Here is a 22,078-nt window from a genome sequence, read left to right as displayed (position 1 = left end):
CTTTTTTCCCTCTTCCCCTGCAACGTGTGCTCTCTGCCTTCTTTCACAAGCCATTGCTTTGCAGGCCCCTTTGTGCAATGCTTCTGAGCTCTGATTGCAAGTAAACCCACTGATCTAGATTGCATAGGTGACTCTGTATAGAAGCTGGTCCATGGCAGTTTTGGCCCTTTCTAATAATTCTGTAGCCAGCAGGCCATTTTGCACCAGCCTTGTAATAGACCTCCTGCAATAGTTTTCTACTACCTTAACATGCCCTGCATGCATCTTACCTATTCAGATTGTTAGCTCTGTTCTGAAAGACATCATGCAAGTTCCTTGTTTTCCAGAAGAAGAGCATTCCTTGCTTCTTAACCGTGTAACCAGAACTCTCCCAAGTGCTGACTAAGGTGGCCAGAGGTAAACACGGATAGGGCTCCCATACCTTTCACAGTTATAGACAAGAAGGCATTTGGGCAAATGCAGTTCAGCATGAAGGGGTGAGAAAAGTGGCATGTGTTGAAATTCCCTCTTCTGTGCAACTACACAATGCTTAGGAGCTATGTCCTTTGTCTCTGCTGTAGCACTGATTGCTTTAACTATGTAACTAAAAGACACATCACTATGACATAGATCTGGCATGAGAGGAAGCAGTTTTCTTACCAGTGCATTGCCTTAGCAATGCTGCCTTGGAACCTGAACCCAGCGGTTTCTGTCCCGGGGATACTGTAACAAATAATGAAAAATGAGAGCTAGGCAGAGAAGACGTGGCAAAGATAGTCATTTGAAAATCTGATATCCTCAATAAAGTGGAGTTGCTACATTAATTTTTGTTGTAGTAGTAGTACAACGGCATTAAAAAGAAAGAAAAAGAAAGCAAGTTTCCAGTCCTCATGACATTTGCGCAGACTGAGAATCAGCGCGTTATCACAAACCTTCCTCCTGCAACAATGTTTATTGCGTGAATCCTGGCTATATTCACATGGCCCTTATTTTTTCTGCTGATTAAAGAAGTGCCATGCAGCTAGATTTCAACTGAAGTCCGCAAAGTCTGCTTTAAAGCCCCAGATACTTAGCAACCGTCTTGAGTTTCAGACCTTTGCTCTGGTACAGCAAGAAAAAGTAAGTATGCGGACAGAGGGACTGGGGGCGGGAGAGAGAAGAATGCTTTGTATAGAAGCCACCTCTCCCATCTCCTAGCTCCTTCCTGCTGAGGAAGAAAGCTGGTTTCCTAGGAGACTGGCAGCTCCCTGCAGTGGGATAAGGAGCGCGAGTGTGTGTGTGTGGGGGGCATTTACAGGTTTCTCCCTGACAGCAGAGGTGCTAAATGAAGGGAAATGTATTCCGTACACGCAGTGCACCCCCAGTGAGTGGGATCCGTGGCTAACAGTGGGTGAACGCCCTTTACATAGAAGTATGTCACCACGGTAACAACCTACCTGCCTGGGAACTATGTGACCTCAGGAATCAGACCTCCTCCCCACAACACCCTTTGAGAGATCACCCCAGGCTGAAGCACGTGCATTAAAAAAAAAATCTGAAAGCAGGGGGAATTAAAACAAACGAACAAACAGGGGCTTATGTGATTTTCAGTACTGAATAATAATAGAGCTTTGGCTATTGGGCGATACAGAAACGTAATAAATAAATAGACAAACAATTTTTTGGAACAATAGTTCAAACTTCAAAGAAATTATTGAGATCTCCACAACAAACTTGTAAAATCCCCCCCTACACACACACACACACACACACACACGTATGTCAGTATAATTGCAGATTCGGTTGTCCTGATCAAGGATGAATTGCTTTGTTAGATCAGGCCAAGGGCCCTGCATTCTGTCTCCAACAGCAGGTAGCCTGATGCCTCTGTGAGTTCAAAACCAGGGCATCAAAGGTACACTGCATATAATCTTGGAGGTTGTGTTTGGCTTGTCATGGCTAATAAGATGGGTCCTCCATGAATTTATCTTATCCGCTTAAGAACAACCTACAGGGAGTACCAACACTGAATGATGGCAAGTAATTCCATAATTCAGTTCAAATAATCTACTGTAGAATTTAGGTTGGGGAGGGGGAAGAATGTCCAACTAAATCCAAGTTTTGGGTTGAAGCAAGAAACTTGAATGGTGAACTCCAAACACATTTCACAGACAATGACCCCAATCCAATTAAAGTTCATCATAGCTAACCCCTGTTGAAAACAAAGTGAGTCATGACTAAAAAAAAATTATTGGTTCATTGCTGTCATGATGACCATCTGCAGGTATATTGACACCGATGCATATATGCAGTTCTCTACTTACCCTTCACATGTTCTGCGTGCAAAATTTAGGTTTTAGAGAACTGGGAAATGCTTTGTAAGGACTAGGCTGGAAAGAAGTCAGAAATAGGCCCTGTTTGCACATCACAGTAACCCAGATTTTGTTGTAAAAATCTGGGTTAGTGTGAACTAGGCAGTGTACTAGTGCACACTGCCCAGTTGCTCCCATGGCAAGCGAGAGTGGCTAAACAAACCACTGATCTGCCATCTGTGGCTTGGTTAGCATTACATGTGAACCAGGAACCCTGGGTTATTTCTCCCTGACAAGCCAGAGAAATAACCCAAGACTGTGGGTTATGACGGTTTGTCATAGGATCCCCATCTCTGTCACCTAGGAGCATTCAATGCAAGTTGCAGCTGAAAGCTGGACTACTTCCTGTTGCCAGTAGGAGTGTGGGCAGCGTTGTACCAACTCCATCTGATATGGCGGCTGCGCCCCTATCTTCCCGACCATCTGCTCCCATTGGTAGTACATGCCCTGGTCTCCTCTCGTCTAGACTACTGTAATGTGCTCTACGTGGAGTTACCCTTGAAGACGGTTTGGAAGCTGTAGCTGGTGCAGAACGCAGCGGCTCGCCTGATTAAAGGCAGCCGCCGGCGTGATCACATCACTTGGGTGCTGAAGGAGCTGCACTGGTTACCAGTTGTTTTCTGGGCCAAATTCAAGGTGTTGGATTTGACCTCTAAAACCCTATACAGTTCTGGCCCAGCCTATCTCAAGGAGCGCCTCCAGCAACACCAGACAGGCCGCTCAACAAGATCAGCCTGTTTACTGTTTTAAATTGTACTGTTGTACAATTTTTTAAATTGTACTGTTGTACAATCACCAGATCGCCCATCGGTGACCGGCCAGATGGGCGATTAAGAAATTTAATAAATAAAAAAAATATTAAGGATGATTGCTATTTTAGCCTCGGAAACTGGAAGAGTATTACCTGGACCTCCATATCATGCCTGCATATGTGGGCTTCCTAGAAGTATGTGGCTAGAAACAGGATGCTAGACGAGATGGACCACTGATCTGATTCTAATGTTTTAAAAAGACACAATCTGTGCATCTTTCTCTCTGCTGTAGTTTGAGATGAGTGACTATGGTGTGGACTCCCAACAGTGCAAATATATTTTGTTGCTATATATTTTGTTGCTAGATTTCTATCTGTAGCTCAGCAGTATTCATTGCAGTTTGGGGCTGAAAACTAGATGATTCCTGTTCTGTTACATAACCAAGGAAGTAGCGCTCCTTCCTTCCACCTTTGTGGCGCACTGTTTTAACACACGTGGGCATATTTTAAAAGATTTCATTAAGTGACTCAGGGGAGGGGACATACCTCAAAGAAAGGAAACTGCCCCCAATGCTGTAGCCTTTCCTCATAGGGGAGTTGCTCCAGCCCCTTGAGCTTCCAAATCCCGGGAAGTCCTAGTTCCCCTCTACTCAGCACTGGTTAGGCCTCATCTGGAGTCCTGTGTCCAGTTCTGGGCACCGCACTTTAAGAAGGATGCAGACAAGCTGGAGAGGGTTCAGAGGAGGGCAACAAAGATGATCAGGGGACTGGGAACAAAGCCCTATGAAGAGAGATGGAAAGAACTGGGCATGTTTAGCCGTGAGGAGAGAAGACAGAGGGGAGATAGGATAGCGCTCTTCAAGGACTTGAAAGGTTGTCACAGAGAGGAAGGCCAGCATCTCTTCTCGATCATCCCAGAGTGCAGGACACGGAGTCATGGGCTCAAATCACAGGAAGCCAGATTCCGGCTGAACATCAGGAAAAACATCCTGACTGTTAGAGCAATACGACAATGAAACCAATTCCCTAGGGAGGTGGTGGGCTCTCCCACGCTGGAGGCATTCGAGATGAAGCTGGACAGCCATCTGTCAGGGATGCTTTGACTTGGATTCCTGCACTGAGCACAGGGTTGGATTCGATGGTCTTATCAGCCCCTTCCAACCCTATGATTCTATGAATAAAATCCATTTGTATTATATTGACCAAATTGACCACTGCAAGTGCGATGACAACAAAATATTGTGCAGACAGTAATGGTACTAGATTGGTTAAGAAGTACACCAATATGAAGGGTTCAAAACAAACTAATACTTGGAAAATCAGCTGCAGGAGCCATCTAGAAAGTGCCTCTCTCTGCAACGCAAAGCTCAAGATGGGATTCCCTGCTGCCCCCTGCTGGCTTCACATCCTCACTCCCCATCTCTTTTGTCTGCCCCCAATTGTCATTGCTTACCTCCAGCCTTACACAGACCAGGCATCTCCCTCACAGTGTCATCTGAATCCTGAGCATCTTCTTCCTCCTCCTCCTCCTCCTCCTCCTCTTCATCTTCTTCCTCAACATCTTCAGCATAGTCTTCATCCATCCAGGAACTGTTTGATTCCAAATGGGATTGTGCTAGGCGCTGCATGGCTGTCATGGATTAAAAAGAGAGAGGTGGCTATTTAGGAGTGTTCAAAGAGAACTGCTTTTTTAAGTTTTAGAAATTTGTTAATGTTTCTAGTCCTCTGGTGGCAGGAAATAGCTTAGAAACATGTGGATGGTGTCCAGTGAAAGCCCTCAAACCTTTAGAGCTTTAAACCCTAGCCTATAATGAGTATTATGTCTCACCTTGTGAGGCTGTTGGCCATTTAACTTCAAAAAAGAAAAGAAAAAAAGCATACTTCTAGCTCCCACAGTGGCTGAAAAGTTTCACTGAAGTCTGCCTTCCTATAGATTAAATCCACTGCTGCCTGTCCGATTCTCACTGCATAGCACAGCCTTCCCCAACCAGGTGCTCTCCAGATGTTCTGGATTATAACTCCCAGCATTCCTGGCCATTGGCCATGCTGGCAGGGGCTGATGGAAGCTGAAGTCCAAGATATGTGGAGGGCACCAGGCTGGGAGGGGCTGGGATTGCGTGAAACAGCTGTGTACCTCATCCCTCCATTTTTTAAAAAGCATGTCAAAAAACTTTTGTTTCCTCTGTCCACATAGATCTTTCCTTTTTGTGCATGCTCTCTCTCCCCACCCCCAGCCTCTAGCCTTGCTATTTCTCCCCACCTGACCCCTTTCCTTGCTATTTCTCTCCCTTCCCCATCCCTGACCTTCTTTCTCTCCCTTCCTAGCCCTGCTCTTTCTCCTCCCACTCACCCCTTTATCTTACTGTTTCTCTCCACTCCCAGCCTCTAACCTTGCTATTTCTCCCCCCCCGCCCACAGCTCTTTACCTCGCTGTTTCTCTCCCCTCCTAGCCTCTAGCCTCACTCTTTCTCTCCCCTCAACCTTTTCCCCTTGCTTTCTCTTCCTGCCTGCCAAACAGCGGATCAGCAGCAGGTTCAAGAACAGGAAGGAGAACCTAACGGTTTTCAATTTTTTTAATTAAAAATGTTTTTTAAAGGGACAGGGAGTGAAGGGCCTTGGGGGCACCACTGGAGGCGATCACCATTCGATGGATGCTGGGATTCCTCTTTATAGATCTCAGGCAGAATTAAAGACACATGCCCAAATATCTGGGCGGCGCCCAAGTATGGGGAAGGGGGGAAGGGGTACACTTGACTGGGGCCCATAGATCCAAGGGTGTGCTGGCCCAGGCTGCAACTGCATTACCAGGAGGGGAAAAACTGAGGCTAAATAAACTGTATATTATGCTTGAGGATATTCATGGAAACGTATTGTTTTGCATCTAAGTACCTATTGTCCAAATCTTGTAAGATCTGCTGGAGCCAATCAGAAGTGGTGTGAGAACAGAACCATGCAACATTCTGGTTCAAGCCCTTCTCTAGAACAGCGGCTGTGTGCTTGTGCAGTTGAAGTAGGATTTGCGGTTTCAGAGACAGAGAGCTTTGTGCTTCCTTATGTGACATGCTCTCTCAAGAACTACCAGTCCCAGAGTTCCTTGGGCACAGGCAGGAGGGAGGGACTGCTGGTAGGAGGGACAAAGCACTGCAGGAACCAGGGACAGTGATCCCCGGGTCAGTGCAAGCTAGTGGTGCTGGTAGGATTTACTTATTCACATATTATTTCATATATGTGAATAAATGTCTAGTTCACTCTCCCACACACAACGTACTCTCCTGTCTGGCTATAAATACAAATCATGACATTATACATATGCGGCAGGGGGCTTGTGTTGCAAGTTTGTACTGTCCCCCACCCCCCCAATGATGACTGGGCTGATTCCAATTATTTTATGTAGCAAACATTTTTCTGCAGTGTCAAAAAGCGTCCACCTTTGTGGACAACTTTTTTCATTGCTTGTGAAAATGTTTTACCGGTTCATTTCTTTTAACCTCTTTTGCATTCTTTCTCTCTCAATTCACTTTATTTTCCCTCAGTGACATGTTAGCCAAGTCTGATTGGCTACATGGCATGACATCATCTCATTCACTTCATGATCCCTGACTGGCTGGGCTCACTCATGCACCTAATCCAAGGAGGAGGGCAAAAAAGGAGTAACCAGGCAGAAAATGGCATCCATGCAACAGCACCAGTTCAAGAACACAGTAGAACTAAAGAGGATTGGAAAAAGGTGAACATTTGCACAATCACAGTTTGTTCCCCCCAGAAATATCCCCCCACTATTTTGCTCCAAATAGTGAAATGGAAAACTATTACGTGCAGCCCTATCAATATGTGAACATCAGTCCTCCCCCATGTCCTTACCCATTGCGCTCTCTTTTCCCTAGCTCTTAGTAATGTTCTCCTCTTCCTACTTCCTTGATACCCTCACCAGGCAATGCGCAGCCATCCAGGTTCAAGGCCCTGCATGTTGTTTTCCTCCTGTCCATCCTCTTGCCTTCACTGTACTCCTCTCCCCTCAGCTGTGTAACCTTGAGAGTTTTGCTCTCAGCTCCCCCTGAGGATTTCCTTCCAGCCAAATCAACCTTCTACCTCTACCAGACAGGGTTCTACCCTTAATGGCGGCCTAAAATAAATACAAATCATAGCACTTCCATTGATACAACTCACAAAGTGCTTTACACTTCTTATTTTGAGGTCTTGGAGCAGATTTCAAAGCAGCTTCTAGGGCCTAACATAACAGTTAGGGCTAGGGTGATTATTTATGCATTGCCAAAAAAGAGAACAAAGGGGAACACTGATTTACATAAAATGTGCACATACTAATTGCATAGATTCAAATTTAGAAATAATTACTATAATTTAAATAGAAATACAATACATCCCACCAAAGTGGGGAAGATAGTGACCGGGTGACCTATGTGCCAGCTCCATCTGCCGAACAGGCAGTTTTCATAGAGAACGTCAAGGCCTCTTCTCTTCCGTAGGGGGCCATGTGTCCTAATTTACAAAGCATAGTCCTCTCTTTGAAGGCCACCCTATGGAAGAACAGGGGCCTTGAAGTTGCCCATCAACAATGTGCTTAGGCTGGTTGGAGGGGAGCATGGGGGCAATGGGACTGGAGGAGGAGAAGAGCAAGAAACCTCTGCTCCACCATTCACAGCTATTAAAGAAACAAAACAAAACCAGACGCAATGGCCCTGTTTTAAGCTAACCATGTCAGCTTAGCGTGATGTCTCAACAGGTGTCTGTCCCAACCATGGCGGTTTATTAATCATGGACTAACCATGTTCACTTGCTGCAAAATAGTTACTGGGCTCTACCATGGTTTAGCATGAGGTCTGAACAGCTTCCATGGTTAATTGACAGCTGCCATAGAACTCCACAGAAAGGTCGGCCAAAGAAGGAGTAGCCGAGCACCAAAGACCCACAGCAACAAAATGGCCGATAGCGCAAAGGCTGCTGGGATGCATGGCCGCCCATCCAGAGGACTGCGGGAGGGAGGGTGATTAGAGAATGGGTAGTCTAACCACGTTGCAGAACATGGTTACCTGTATGTGTGGCAGTAGCACTCTCAGTGGTTAGCGGTAACCACCACGCACCATGGTTAGCCTAACCACCCTTCCCCAACGTGCCCCTGAACAGGGCCAACCTCGGCTCCCCTGCCCACCTAGGAACCCTATCACTTCCTCCAACCCCTTGCCAAAAGCACATCGCTTTTCCTCTTCTTAGGCACTGTGTAATGTTTCCCCCCAGCCAAACTGACCTTTCAGTTCTCTCAGCCATGCCACATCAGTGATGTGGCGGAGCCAGGACCTGTAGGGATGTAGCGCCAACACTTTTTGATTAGAAGGGATGCAGACATCTTCTGCCATTCCCCTCAGAATTCCTTGTTCTCTGTGAGTTTAGCTGCAGTCCTCAAAGTATTGGGGGAACGGGACAGGACAGGGGGACTGCTAGAAGGGGTTTCTCGATATGGATCAACACAGCTTCCTGAACTTTTGGACTCTCCTTGGTTACAGGGTCTGTCACGAGGACCGCCTGCACTTCAAAATTTACCATGACACCACCGGATGCCACACTGTTTATTACCGTTCTATAGCTGACACCTTCATCATGAGCAGTTAGGATTACATTCCATGACAGCGTGACCAATGGCTTGGGAAGTCTGCTCAGCAAGGGTTTTGAAACTTATAAAGCTCCTTGCAGTCACAGGATTTCTGCATGGAATTATGTTAACCCGCCCCTCCCCCCAATAAAAAATGCTATAACTTTTCACAGGCAAACCTCAGTTGATGGGATGAAAAGAACATTAACGGAAGTTAATTTAAATAAATTTAATAATAAGAGATTAGCTGCTTCTAGAAAGTACAGATATTCAGGGTAGGGCGGGGATTTTCTCACACTACCACGAACAGCTTACAGTCCTTATTGAAAAGTTTGCACAAAGGGGAAAATATTTCCTTGTTTAATAAACTTGGCAAGGACCTAGTCCTCAGTGAGGAATGTGATTCATCTTGTTTGGGGAACAAAAGCGACCACAAGGCAACAATATCTTCCTTGTTGAGAGAGGGACTTTCAGAAGTAGTGTCAACTTCTTTCTCTAATACCCTCCAGTCTCTTTGCAGACACACCTGGCTTTGGGTTCCTTTACATAGGTTCCTGCTCTGTTTGTTTAGCAAAGGACAAACATGCTTTAAAACCCATCATTCACCATACTTTCAACTTCAGCATTTGCTAAGATTTCCTAGAGTGGGAGGGAAGAAACTGAAATCAGAAGTTTGTATGTGTCTTGGTGTGTAAAGAGGGGCACTTAGTTACCAATGGTGATAATGATCAGTGGAGCAAAAGTGCCCGTACCTTTAAGTAGGTGTATACAACAGGTACTTTAGCCATGCAGCTTGTGAAAAGCTGCACGTTCTCAAAACCCCTGGCTCTACACATGTACGAAAGGTACAGGATCCTGTCCTCCTTTGTCCTTTATCCTCTATAGTGCTGATTTTTTAAAATGATGTGGATAAAGGACAGATAAAAATGCCAGCGCGTAATGGCTTTTCCTTATCACAGAGTGACTATAGTCCACATCAGTCATCGGGGACAAGGAGTAATAAGAGTTGAGGAGTTGGCACCCTAATGCCAACAGCCTCACTAAGCATAAGTCGTTTTAAGGCTCCAATCGTAAACACACTTTCTAGGGAGGAAGCCACATTGGACCCCACGCAGCTTACTTCTGAGTAAATATGTACAGGATTGTGCTGTAAGCAAAATTAAACAAACTATGTCCGAAATGGTATCTGAGGGCATTTCTACAAAAGGCCGTTACTGCGCGCTCGTGATTGGTCACTCATGGAAGTTTGCGGGTCCTTTACACAGTGGCGTTAACCTCCAGGGCGTCTCCCGCGTTCTCTGGCCTTTATCCCCGTTTGTAAAAGATTGGGGATAATGAAGTAATAAATGCCAATCTGTGTGTAATTGTGGTTCCATTATACTACAGTGCCATCTAGTGGCTGTATAATGAAACACGTAGAACTTGCAGACAAAGGAAGCCCTCAGGGAAAAAGCCCACGTCAGCCCGTGTAAGGAGCCGATCTTAAGTTGTAGGAAAAAAGCCTGGGGTGGAGAAGCCCTGAGACTCCAAGGCTGCCAGCAGGGGTGAGAAATGCAACTTCAGCTGAAATTCCCTTGTCTATGCAACTATTCAGGGCCAGCCTGACCATAGAGTCAAACTAAGCAACTCCCTGGGCTGCCTGCCTAAGTGATACAAATGACTTGGAGAAAGAAGGAGAGAGACACCGTCTGCCCTTTTGGAGGAGGCGAAAAAAGAGAGGTCTGCAGTTCCAGGGATGATGTCAGCGGTGGTGAACGCCTCCCTTGAGGAGGGAGTGATGCCATCAGCCCTCAAGGAGGCAGTGATAAGACCGCTCTTAAAGAAGCCCTCCTTGGATCCCCAAGTTCTGAACAACTTCCGCCCAGTCTCAAATCCGCCATTTTGGGGCAAGGTGATCGAGCGGGTGGTGGAGATACAGTTGAAGGCACACTTGGAAGAAACCGATTATCTAGACCCATTTCAGTCGGGCTTCAGGCTTGGGCATGGGACAGAAACGGCCTTGGTCGCCTTGGTGGATGATATGAGGAGGGCTCTGGATAGGGGTGAATGCTCCTTCCTTGTTCTCCTCGACCTCTCAGCGGCTTTTGATACCCTTGGCCACGGTATCCTCCTGGACCGCCTGGAGGGGTTGGGCATTGGAGACACCGTATTGCGGTGGTTCCGGTCCTTCCTCTCTGGCAGGTACCAGAGGGTAGCACTGGGAGAGGAGGTTTCGGACCCGTGGCCACTCACTTGTGGGGTGCCACAGGGTTCCATCCTCTCCCCAATGCTATTTGACATCTATGTGAAGCCGCTGGGGGCTATCATCAGGTACTTTTGGTGGGAGACAAGAGGAGGCTGGCGGATGTTGACCTGGTGTTGAATGGGGTACGGCTACCCTTGAAAGACCAGGTCCGCAGCCTGGGGGCCATTTTGGACTCCCAGCTGTCCATGGAGGCTCAGGTGTCAGCTGTGAGCCGGACAGCGCTGTATCAACTCCATCTGATACGGCGGCGGCGCCCCTTCCTTCCCGACCATCTGCTCCCATCGGTAGTACATGCCCTGGTCTCCTCTCGTTTAGACTACTGTAATGCGCTCTACGTGGGGTTACCCTTGAAGACGGTTCGGAAGCTGCAGCTGGTACAGAACGCGGCGGCTCGCCTGATTAAAGGCAGCCGCCAGCAAGATCACATCACTCCAGTGCTGAAGGAGTTGCACTGGTTACCAGTTGTTTTCCGGGCCAAATTCAAGGTGTTGGTTTTGACCTTTAAAACCCTATATGGTTCCGTCCCAGCCTATCTTAAGGAGCGCCTCCAGCAACACCAGACAGGCTGCTTAACAAGATCAGCCTCGGATGGCCTTCTCTCTGTCCCATCAGCCAGGACAGCTAGACTGGTGGGGACCAGGGAGAGGGCCTTTTCTGTGGTGGCCCCCACTCTGTGGAACTCCCTCCCTAGGGAACTCTGCCATGCCCCCTCTTTAATGAGCTTCCGCCATGCATTAAAAACGTGGTTGTTCAGGCAGGCATTTGGGGTGGGTTAGGGTATTTTAGAAAACGTTTTTATTGTAGAATTTTATTGTTTTAAACTGTTTTATTATATGCTGTACATCGCCCAGAGTGGCTGGGTGACCAGGCAGATGGGCGATTAATACATTTAATAAATAAATAAATAAATAAATAAAATAAAGCACAAAACCTGAACTGAGGGGAGAAAAGGGGGGTGCAGCTCCTCTTGCTGTTTGGGGCTTCTTTTTGGCAGGTAGGAAGTTGTATACAGGTGTGCCAGTGGGGGGTGGAAACAATTCCCTGCCAAACTGGTGTTAAGTAGATCTTTGCACAGTTCCAGATATGTTGATGTCGGGTGCCCATGTGTCCTACATTACAGAGGGCAGTCCTCTATTTGGGGGGCTGTCCAGTCCAAGTCTGGTTTAAAGTGAATGAACCAAAAGAAGGGAGAGCAGCAGGGGCCTTGCCGCTGCCCACCAAGAATGCCTGGAGAACAGACTGAGAGGTGCACAGCTCACCTGGTCACATCTGCATCAATATGTATACATTATCCACATCCTTCTTTGTCCTCTTTTTTGGTGATGCAGTTCCTCAGTTTTGGCAATGCATAAGTGGCCACCCTATTATACGATCATATGACAAACGTAGTTCGCAATTTAATCAGTGTGTAATCCATTCTGCAGTTCAGAGCCAGAACTGCAAGCTGCAACCCGGGCAAAACAATCCCACTGCCATTTCACTAAGGGCCTAGCGCTGTCCAGATCCACTCAACTTGTGCCCTCGACAAGTTCCCGTCTAGTTCCCAGTACAAGTCATCCACTAAGATGCCCAAAACTATTTCTGCCTCATAACCAAGTTTGGACCCAGACTGGAAGAGATCTAAGCAAATAGCTTCATCCAAGAAAGCCTGGAGCCGAGTTACCACTACTCATTCTAGGACCTTTCTCAGAAAAGGCATATTGGAGACTGACTGTAGCTGAACATTATATAGGGTGTTGATGGCTCCCCCCAGCCCTTCAAAGGTGGTTTCCCCAAAGCTTCTTTCAAAGGAATAGGGACACAGTCCTCCTGCAAAAAAGCATTTACAACCTCCACTACCCTTCTGGGGACAAAGGGCAGAAGGAGTTAAGATTACAAAGCCAGATTCCTCCCTTAAGTGCAGACTGGCAAATCTGCAGAAAAAGGTATTCACACAGCCGACTAGCCTTTGAGACTGGTGGCAGGTAATGGTGGGCAGAAACTAGGTCAACCTGAGTTCCAAAAGATATGTACACACTCATACTTTGTTACTGCTCGTGCACCTGTACCTTTAACAGCAGCGTGGCACATAGAAATTAAACAGTGAAGCTTCTCCCATACTGTTACATCCATACCAGGAAAAGCTTCATCTGCCACATTTCTATGGGTCAGGCTACTGTTAAAGTCACAGGAGCAAAAACGTGCCAGCCCTAACACACACACACACACACACACACACTATTGGTTCAAGGGTATCGCTGTTGAAATAAATTGGGGAATACTCCATGAGAATTCAACTAGGTTGAATTTGTTGCAAACATTCACGTTTATATACTTCCTAAATTTGACTCTAATCAACAATGGATCTTAATTTAGGGATTTTAGGGGAAAATAATAACCTTTTAGGCAAACTAAAAATGTATTATTGTAAAAGTCGTGAAAGCCTTAAAATTCATCATGAAGCATTAAGGTTTTCAGTTTGTCTAAAAGTATACCTCAAATCCAAATTTCAGAAGCAAAATTTGAAACTTTTCAAAATTATACTTGAAACTGAATATCAAAGGTTCTTGTTGTTGTTGTTATTATTGGCATAAGTTCCCATGCCCTACTGCTACGGGGCCTGTAACCAAACCTAAGCACAGGTAACCCATAAAACTGCATATGTCTTTCCTATTTTCCTTTGCCTCCATTTCCCTCCTCTTCTTCCATTGTTTCCCGTGTAGAATTTTTCATTGTAAGTGTCACGCACACTTACAACGTTCCCAGTTATCATGTGTGTGCTGGGGCTGGGACTGGTCTGGCTGCACACAACACAGCCCTGATTTGGGCAGCCATGCAAGCCTGACCCATAAACTGCTTGAATGGGAGAATCAAATGTAACCCAGTCTTCAGAAGAAGAGAGGAGTGTAAGCATGGCAGATAACCTCCCATCACCAACAGCTGGAGGAAAGCTGCTAAGGCAAAAATGGATATTACGTGGTAGACTTGCATAACAGTCTGACATTAAGAAAGAAAGAAAGAAAGAAAGAAAGAAAGAAAGAAAGAAAGAAAAGAAAGAAAAGTAGCTGTGGGAGGTTGTCTGCATGTTTGACCTGTGGAGCGGCAGGGGAGGAGGAGTGCTTAACTCAGTTTTCCTGATCAACACCCTCTACACAAACAGGTTTTCCACTTTTCAGAAAAGATACAGGTGCCCATATCTCTCCGGGAATGGAGAAACAATTGTGGGCAGGAATGGGGGCTTTAGTGGGAAAATGCCTGGAGTGAAAAGGGTTAAGCAGTCATAGAATCATAGAATAGTAGGGTTGGAAGGGGCCTACAAGGCCATCAAGTCCAACCCCCTGCTCAATGCAGGAATCCAAGTCAGAGCATCCCTGACAGACAGCTGTCCAGCCTCGTCTTGAACGCCTCCAGTGTGGGAGAGCCCACCGCCTCCCTAGGTAATTCCTAGGGAGGTAATTCACCCTGGTAATTCAGCCAGTCCCTCCATTCAAATTCAAATTCAGCTACAGCTATTTTTATTTTTTAAAGACAAGAAACTTTTACCATGTAATTTTTAGTGTGGCTGTTAGATGTGGGCTGAGCAGGCCACTGTGTTATATATTGGCTGTGCTTACACATTGCTTTAAGTCAGGAATCCTGGCTCATTAAATCACAATGTGCATTTCCTGCAGCCCATTCACCCTTGCTTCACTCCTCCCGCTCACACAACTGGATAAACCAGGCGTGGATAGCTTAGCATTATGTCTGAACCTGGGATGATCGTTTATTGCACCCAAACAAGCCAGGATTGGTAAACCAGGGTTTGTTGATTTATGAATCTTAGCTTTTCTGGGTGCAATAAACCATAATTCGGAGACTGGATGTAATACTAAGATATCCATGCCTGGTTTCTATGCCTGCTCACGTGGACAAAGTGTGAGTAAACAAGCTGCATTGCAGGCAAGCATACAGCTTGTGTACTTTGTGGTTTAATAAGCCAGAATTCCTGACTTAAAGTAATGTGTGAACGCAGCCAGAGGGAACTATTACACAGAAACTCATCTCTGTCAGCCCTGAGTAATGAGAACTAGCCCACATCCATTTGGATTAGGGGGAAGGATGTCAGGGAGTTGCTCCTAGCCATCCCAGCACCACTTGTTTCAGGAATTAAAATGGTGATCTCCCCCCAGTTTTCTCCCACGATGCATTGAGCAGGGGGTTGGAGTCGATGGTCTTATAGGCCCCTTCCAATCCTACTCTTCTAGGATTCGATGAACATTTTTTTTAACATCCCTGTCAAATCAAGGGAGCGGACCATCTTGGCTGCACACAACCATAGCTCCATACTTGCTTGGCCTCAAGTTTCCCCCCAGCTGTGTCATGATTACACAGGAGAGCAAGCGCGAGCGCACATCTTTAAAAGCTACAGCCATGGAACAATGTAAAAGCTTCAGGCATGTGTGGGAAGGCAAAGTGCCAACTCCCCCGCAGAAGATCAAATAACTGTAGGGGGGGGGAAAGGAATTACAGAAAGACAGGTGTGAACAATAGGTACGGGGGAGTGATGATGAGAGCAAAGGCTGATGGGAAATGGATGAGTGCAGCCCTCTGTGTGTTGCAGACAAGTGACAGTGACGTGTATGTCAGGAAAAGGAAGAAAGTCACCTCTGCCGGATGCATGAGCATGCCGAAAGAATGAGGACTGATTCTCACATTTCTTTTAGACACAGCACAATTCCAGCATCACAGCACATGCTCCAAAAATGGACACACACAGCTGGTTCTCTGACAGAGGACTGCTGGTCTCCTTCATCCCCTAGTTCTGGGTTTATCCATGAGCCAGTCACATGTATTATCCCTTTACATAATAACAGGTGTGTTTGCAGCAGCAGTTTACCACAGGTCCACTACCTGCACCACGGCTACGGAGTTCACATTTGACCTGTACTGAGTGCCACAACAGAGGTGCTTATATAAAAGCTGCACCGACTTGAACAAAGTGAGGTTTCCTGCACCAGCAATTGCTCCTGCTAGACTACTCTGCAATTCTTCAGATTCTGGGTCCAACACCTGGCTCAGTCATGAAGCTCACTCTGATCCAGCCTTCCCCAACCTGGTACCCTCTGGATGTGTTGGACTGCAACCCCCATCATTCCCAGCCAGCATGGCCAAGGCATGATGGGAGTTGCAGTCCAAAATACCTGGAGGGCACCAAGTTGGTGGAGGTTGGTCTCATCCGTCGCCCAGGGTGGGTGTGGAGAGAAATTGTGTGTGTGTGTGTGAGAGAGAAGGCATGTATGCAATTCCTTGGAGGAAAGATCAGAAAAGATTATAATCATAATCGTAATATAGCAGCCACCTCATATATTTGTAGTGTACTCTTATTATTTTCTCGGACTAATTTCTATTGAGCTACACAGGGTTGGATCAAGACAATGGTGGGCCCTGGGCTAGGAGGCTATAGTGGGAGTCTGAAGCCTGTCTCTGAATGCACAGACTCCTGCTCAGCCCCCGAGCGAACACGCCAAAGCAAAGAATACTACGCGATGTACAACAGTAATGCAGAAAACAATTACTATGTTATCTCAGCAGAACATTGTCATCCATGTGTCCTGGAAGCAAAGGGTTCCAAAGCCCCCTTCATGGGTTAAGCTTGTGAAGGAATCTCCTCACCTCCAGGGGACCACGGGGCTATGCTGCCCGGCCCATTCCTCACATCATGCAGCTTCCTTGGCCCATAGGGGAAGCCTGAATGTCTGCATACAAACACCATGCTGTATGTCAGGAGCGCCCTAGCAACCTCTCTCAGTTCACTCCAATAGTCAACTCAAGACACAGACGAAAGGATTCTTTTCGAGGCTTTAATCCTTTTACAACTTAATGACTCTTTCAGATGCTAATCACCAGCGACTAAGCAAGGAACAGCAGAGTGGCCTATGCTCCGAGTAGGCAGTTGATCCCCGTTTGAAGGAGAATCACTTGAAGACCCTAAACTTATGGGCTAGGGAGAGATCCTCCCTCTTTCCCTTGGGTGCACGGGAGGCGGCCGTTGCTTGCGCGCCAAACGGGCGCTACGCCTCCTTTCCGTGCCCTCCATCGCTTGTCTCTCCCTGCACCTGCGTCAAGCGTCTAGCAAGCCCCCCTCCTGCACCTTCTCACTGCTAGGATCACTATCTATCTCAGGAATGCCGGCAGGAGGAATCTCTGCCAGCTGCTGTGCCTGTGAGGGATGAGCTGGCTCCTCTCCCACGGACTGCTGATCCTCCTCAGAATCAGAACTGCTCTGGGATTCTATCGGCTCAATTTCCACCCTGACACTGTAGGACTGGCCGCATGCATGACATCTTGGAGGTGGGTCTGTTGGGCCCCCTGAGACAGCGAACCCCGGGCTGCAGCTCCGTTAGCTCATGCCTTAGCCCAGCCTTGTACAGGCCAAGCTCTTTTAATTTCTACTCCAATAAGATCCCCGTTCCTGTGTTCATTTCAGTTGTTCCTTGAACCTGTTTTAACATAATTCATCTTTCTCGAAGACTGGTAGAAAGAAATGAAATGAATAAAATAGGCCAGAGTGGAATGGATCCAGTATTCCTGATGCAGCCTAACCTGTGCCTTGTACAAAGGTAGCAGTTAGGAAAGTGCTTCAGATTCAGCCAAGTCCCAAACCAAATCGGATTGATTTGGATTTCTCCAAATTGAAGTGGGGCTCCTCCGAAGCGGGCTGAATCTGAACACTCCTGAAGATTTGGGATTCAGAGGGCCAAGGAGACACAATGCATCTCCAAAAATTGTCACATTTCCCCCCAGCGCCTCCATATAAGGAAAACACCAGGGTGGGAAGATGGGCAGGGAGAAGAGGGGGGATGTAGTTTTGTGGCTGGCAGCTCTAGTGTCTCATCACAGTGAACAGTCTTACCAGGGCTCTCCAATCCCAGTGCTTTGGGGGAGGGATGCGGAAATAATTTACTGCAGGACTGTTCCAGTGCTCTCTGCTTTCTGCTACTTCTCTCTCCAGAAGCAAGAAGGTTAAAGTCTGTGGGACCTGGGAGGGTGTTTGCTTGGAAAAGGCTGAATGTTCAAAACTTTCTGCCTTTGCCACTGTATGCTCCACATCCATTGTCCACCCTGTCCTATTGTACTCTGTGTGACTCTGGTGCTAATTGAGCAGAAAATAAAGAACCCTTGAACGCTTTTTCTTTCCTCAGAACTCCCTAGCAGCTGCACCTATCCTTCTGAGTGTTTTGCAGGTTTCTTAACTAGAGCCACCTCTATGCTGAATGTCATTTTCATAACAATTGCCCACAAAAAACATAAGGCATACTTTTTTTTGGGGGGGGGAACCCCCAAGCTATAAAGCCTGCTCTTGCACAAAGCTCCCTGCACCTATTCATCGAAAACTTGGCAGGCTTGATCCCCTCAGAAGGAGCAACTATCCCTGCAAACTTCATCTAATCCTGCCAGGAATTTTTTTTTTAAGTTATCGTCAAATAAACAAGTAAACTTTAAAGGCAAGTAGCACAAACCTCCCTGCACTTATTTGTCAGACATTTAGGAAACATACTTTGCTCATGGGGGACTTCTAGGCCTGCATATTTCATCCAATTCAGTCTAAGGGGAGGGGGGAGTTATAGCTGTTTGCTGATTTCCAATAATAGTCAATGAGAGGCATGAAGACATGGATTTCTGAATCGAGATATGGATTTGGATCCAAGCTGAAGGGGCAGCCTCTGAATCGGTCTGAGCTGAATTGGGCTGCTTTTTAACTTGCCCAATCAGGGTCCTAGACGAATGCTGTGCACACTCCTCATACCAGTTCCACCCTCCCTGCCCCATCCCCTGCAAGGTAGCTTCAATTCCAATCACAGCTGATGAGTTGGGACAGAGTTGAAAATCCTGCTGTGGCCAGCCCCTGTCTCCTAGAATGCCCCTCTCTGGAGGCTCTGTTCTGCAGGAAACACTCCAATAATTGGCAGCTCGTGACACAAACAGCAGATTGTGGAAAACGCACACGGCAGCAAGAGGAGGTCTTTAAATAGGGCTTTGTTGTCAAACATGTTCAGTCTCCAACTGCCTTGGCACTTCCAACCTCCATTAGGGAAGTTACTCCCGATTGTCCCTGGGAGGAAAAAAGTGGATGCTGTTGCTGCTGACATTAGTGCTAAAACTGGAATATGCGAATGAGTGGATTGAAAGCTGTGTCTGTGTCTTCGTGTGTGTGCGTGTGCTTGGCACTGCTGGCTTTAATTTCCACCTTAGCAGCACGACAAAGCTAAAAACAAAGATATGCTTTGTGAGCAGAGTAAGAAATATATGCTTAAAGCTGAGAAAACGAGAATTCAAAGTCAGTGGTCAGAAGCCAATGGAAACCTACTGCTGGATATCTGTCACTACTGGGGTGGACAGTCAGAAGCCTAGGGAGCTGGAGGTGTGAGGCTCACTTTAAATGTGACACTGAGCATGTTAAAAAAAAAATACCTTATGCTCAGCATCACATATAAACCAGTTGTCAGCATCTGTGTGTGCAATATTAACATACTTGGGATCTGTGACCCAGGGGTCTGTGATGCTGGTATGCTAGTGTTACATATTCAGGCACCAGGTCCTGTAGTAAATCTGACACCAAGAACATGGAAACCAGCATGGGGATGTCTTCTTAACATGCCCAGCATTACTTTTAAACTGGGAGCGACTCCCAGTGAAGTGGGGACCAGAGCCTGGAAGGAACTGTAGTGGCATAAGCTGAAGGATGCCTGGGCAGGAATGAGAAGGCACATTGGGGAGCAGGCAGAGGGAAGTAAGGAAGATGGGAAGTGCAGGAATGTAGATAGCTGAACAGACAAGGCTCTAGTCTAGGCCCTTACAAAAAATAGGCCCATTTGTCCCATCCCTTCCTTGGGCAACCCAGCAAAGGTTGGCTATGATTAGGTTCTTATGCAAGATTCCAAGGAAGCTGTTTCTGTCCTTAACCAGTGCTTGGCATCAGTAATGGACTGGATGAGGGAGAAAAATTGAAACTTAATTCAGACAAGACAGAGGTGCTCCTGGTCAGTCAAAGGGCAGATCAGGGAATAGGGATTCAGCCTGTGTTGGATGGGGTTACACTCCTCCTGAAGACTCAGGTTCGCTGTTTGGGGGTGCTCCTGGATTCAGCCCTAAGCCTGGATGCTCAGGTCTCAGCGGTGGCCAGGAGTGCTTTTGCACAGTTAAAACTAGTGCGCCAACTGTGCCTGTTCCTGGAGATGTCTGATCTGGCCACCGTGACACATGCCTTAGTTACATCCCGTTTGGATTACTGCAACGTGCTCTATGTGGGGCTGCCTATGAAGAGAGTTCGGAAACTGAAGTTGGTTCAAAGAGCTGATACCAGACTGTTGACTGGGGCTGGTTACAGGGAGCATACAACTCCCTTATTAAAGCAGCTTCACTGGCTTTCAGTCTGTTTCTGGGCACAATTCAAAGTGCCGGCTATGACCTATAGAGCCCTATACGGCTCCGGGCCAGGTTATCTGAAAGACCGTATCCTCCCTTATGAACCTGCCCATGTTCTGAGATCTTCCAGGGAGGCCCTTCTCTCAGTCCCACCACTGTCACTGGCACGTTTGGTGGAACCTGGGAGAAGGCCTTCTTGGTGGCTGCCCCACAGCTGTGGAACACCCTTCCCAGGGAGGCTAGGATGGCTCCCTCCTTGATGTGTTTCTGGAGGCAGACTAAAACATTCTTGTTCCAGCAGGCCTTTGGGACATAGTTGGAACCTGGGGGTGAACTGCTAAAATGCTGTTTTAATGTTTTAATATAATTTTAATTATATTGTTTAATTTATATTTTAACTTTTGTATATTTTCATATGTTTTCATTGTATATGTTTTAATTTTTGTAAACCGCTTTGTGTCCCAGTACTGGGAAAAAGGCAGGGTATAAATATAATAATAATAATAATAATAATAATAATAATAATAATTCTCCATGGTGCCCTGCCTCCCCCTCGCCCTTTGGAATGCCCTTCCCAAACAGGCACGCCTGATGCTAACTTTACTAACATTTAGGTGCCAGGCAAAAACCCATTTGTTTACCCAGGGATTTATGAGTGATTATTTGTCACTGCAATAAATAGGACTGGATCTACTGTTGCTTACTTATTTTCTCTGCCAATTATCTGTTGGTTTTCTTAGAGGTTTATTTCTTGTATGTTTTGGTAGGTTGTTTTTAATATTGTTGTTACCCACCCTGAGATTTTTATGAAAGGCAGGATATAAAAGGAACTAAACAAACAAACAAATAAATAAAGGTGAAGAGAGGCCTTGCTCAGCGGAGGCCTTGCTATTTTAGTTTTAACAGAGGCTGGTTTGACTATGTTAAATGTAACCACAAACCATAATTTTGGGGTTCTCCAGTTAGACTCTAATTTTTCTCTCTCCTTCTGACACTCCCCCCTCCTCTCTCATCTTCCTTGCCCAGTGGGCTTCCAAGGGTAGGAAAAATTGCTCTTGCCAAAGATCTGATCGCTAGCAGGCAGATTTTGAAAAAAGCCTGAGAGCGGCATGAAGCTGGGCCACAGGTTGCCCAAACCTGAGTTAGAGGATTCAAATGGAATGGCCTGTTTCATATAGATAGATGTGTATTCCTTTCCCAAGCTACATATTACTCAAACCAATGGTTTGAAACCATTTCTCTCCAGCTTTCTGATCCATAGTTGGTATTGCTGGGAGGTTTCAATGCTAGAATGATCCCTAGTGAATCATAGAATCGTAGAATAGTAGGGTTGGAAGGGGACTACAAGGTAGACTTATGCCATACTTTCAACTTAAGCTGAGAGAATATTTCCCTATAAATCAAGGGTTTTGGTGACTAATAGAGCAGGAAAGCTTCTGTTTAATTTGGCGCATATACATTATTCAAAAATTTGTAATGGAAGTAGCATTGATGACCAGAAACATCAATGTACTTTTGCACCCAGTAAGGGAGAGAGGCAGGCAAATTGATTATATCAGAGGTGGGGAATCTACAGGCCTCCATATGTTATTGGACTCTAGCTTCCATCAGTCTCAGCCATCAAGGCCAATAGTCAGGGTTGATGGGAGCTGTAGTCCAATGTAGTCCATCTGGTGGGCCACAGGTTCCCCATTCCTGGATTATATCCTCCTCTCTCTCGTACTCTTTATAAGCTTATTCAAACCTCTTTCATGTGGAGGGCA

The 22,078-nt window shown here is 46.4% G+C and overlaps 1 protein-coding gene across 2 annotated transcripts in view; it reads right to left on the bottom strand.

Annotated features, from left to right (window-relative positions):
• PPP1R1B (protein phosphatase 1 regulatory inhibitor subunit 1B) overlaps positions 1-22,078 on the bottom strand; it is a 69,042-nt gene that overhangs the window by 13,165 nt on the left and 33,799 nt on the right. For both annotated transcript variants that reach the window (XM_084804496.1, XM_084804495.1), the window contains exons 5-6: positions 4,535-4,711; positions 640-702 (exon numbers count right to left, since the gene is read on the bottom strand). In XM_084804496.1, coding sequence (XP_084660622.1) covers positions 640-702; positions 4,535-4,711 — 240 coding nt within the window. The remainder of the gene's footprint in view (positions 1-639; positions 703-4,534; positions 4,712-22,078) is intronic.

This window comes from Heloderma suspectum, chromosome 6, assembly GCF_057233095.1.
Source record: "Heloderma suspectum isolate Gila_16-S chromosome 6, 16-S_ref, whole genome shotgun sequence".
Classification (NCBI taxonomy): domain Eukaryota; kingdom Metazoa; phylum Chordata; class Lepidosauria; order Squamata; family Helodermatidae; genus Heloderma; species Heloderma suspectum.
This window is presented reverse-complemented; position numbering and strand designations above follow the sequence as displayed.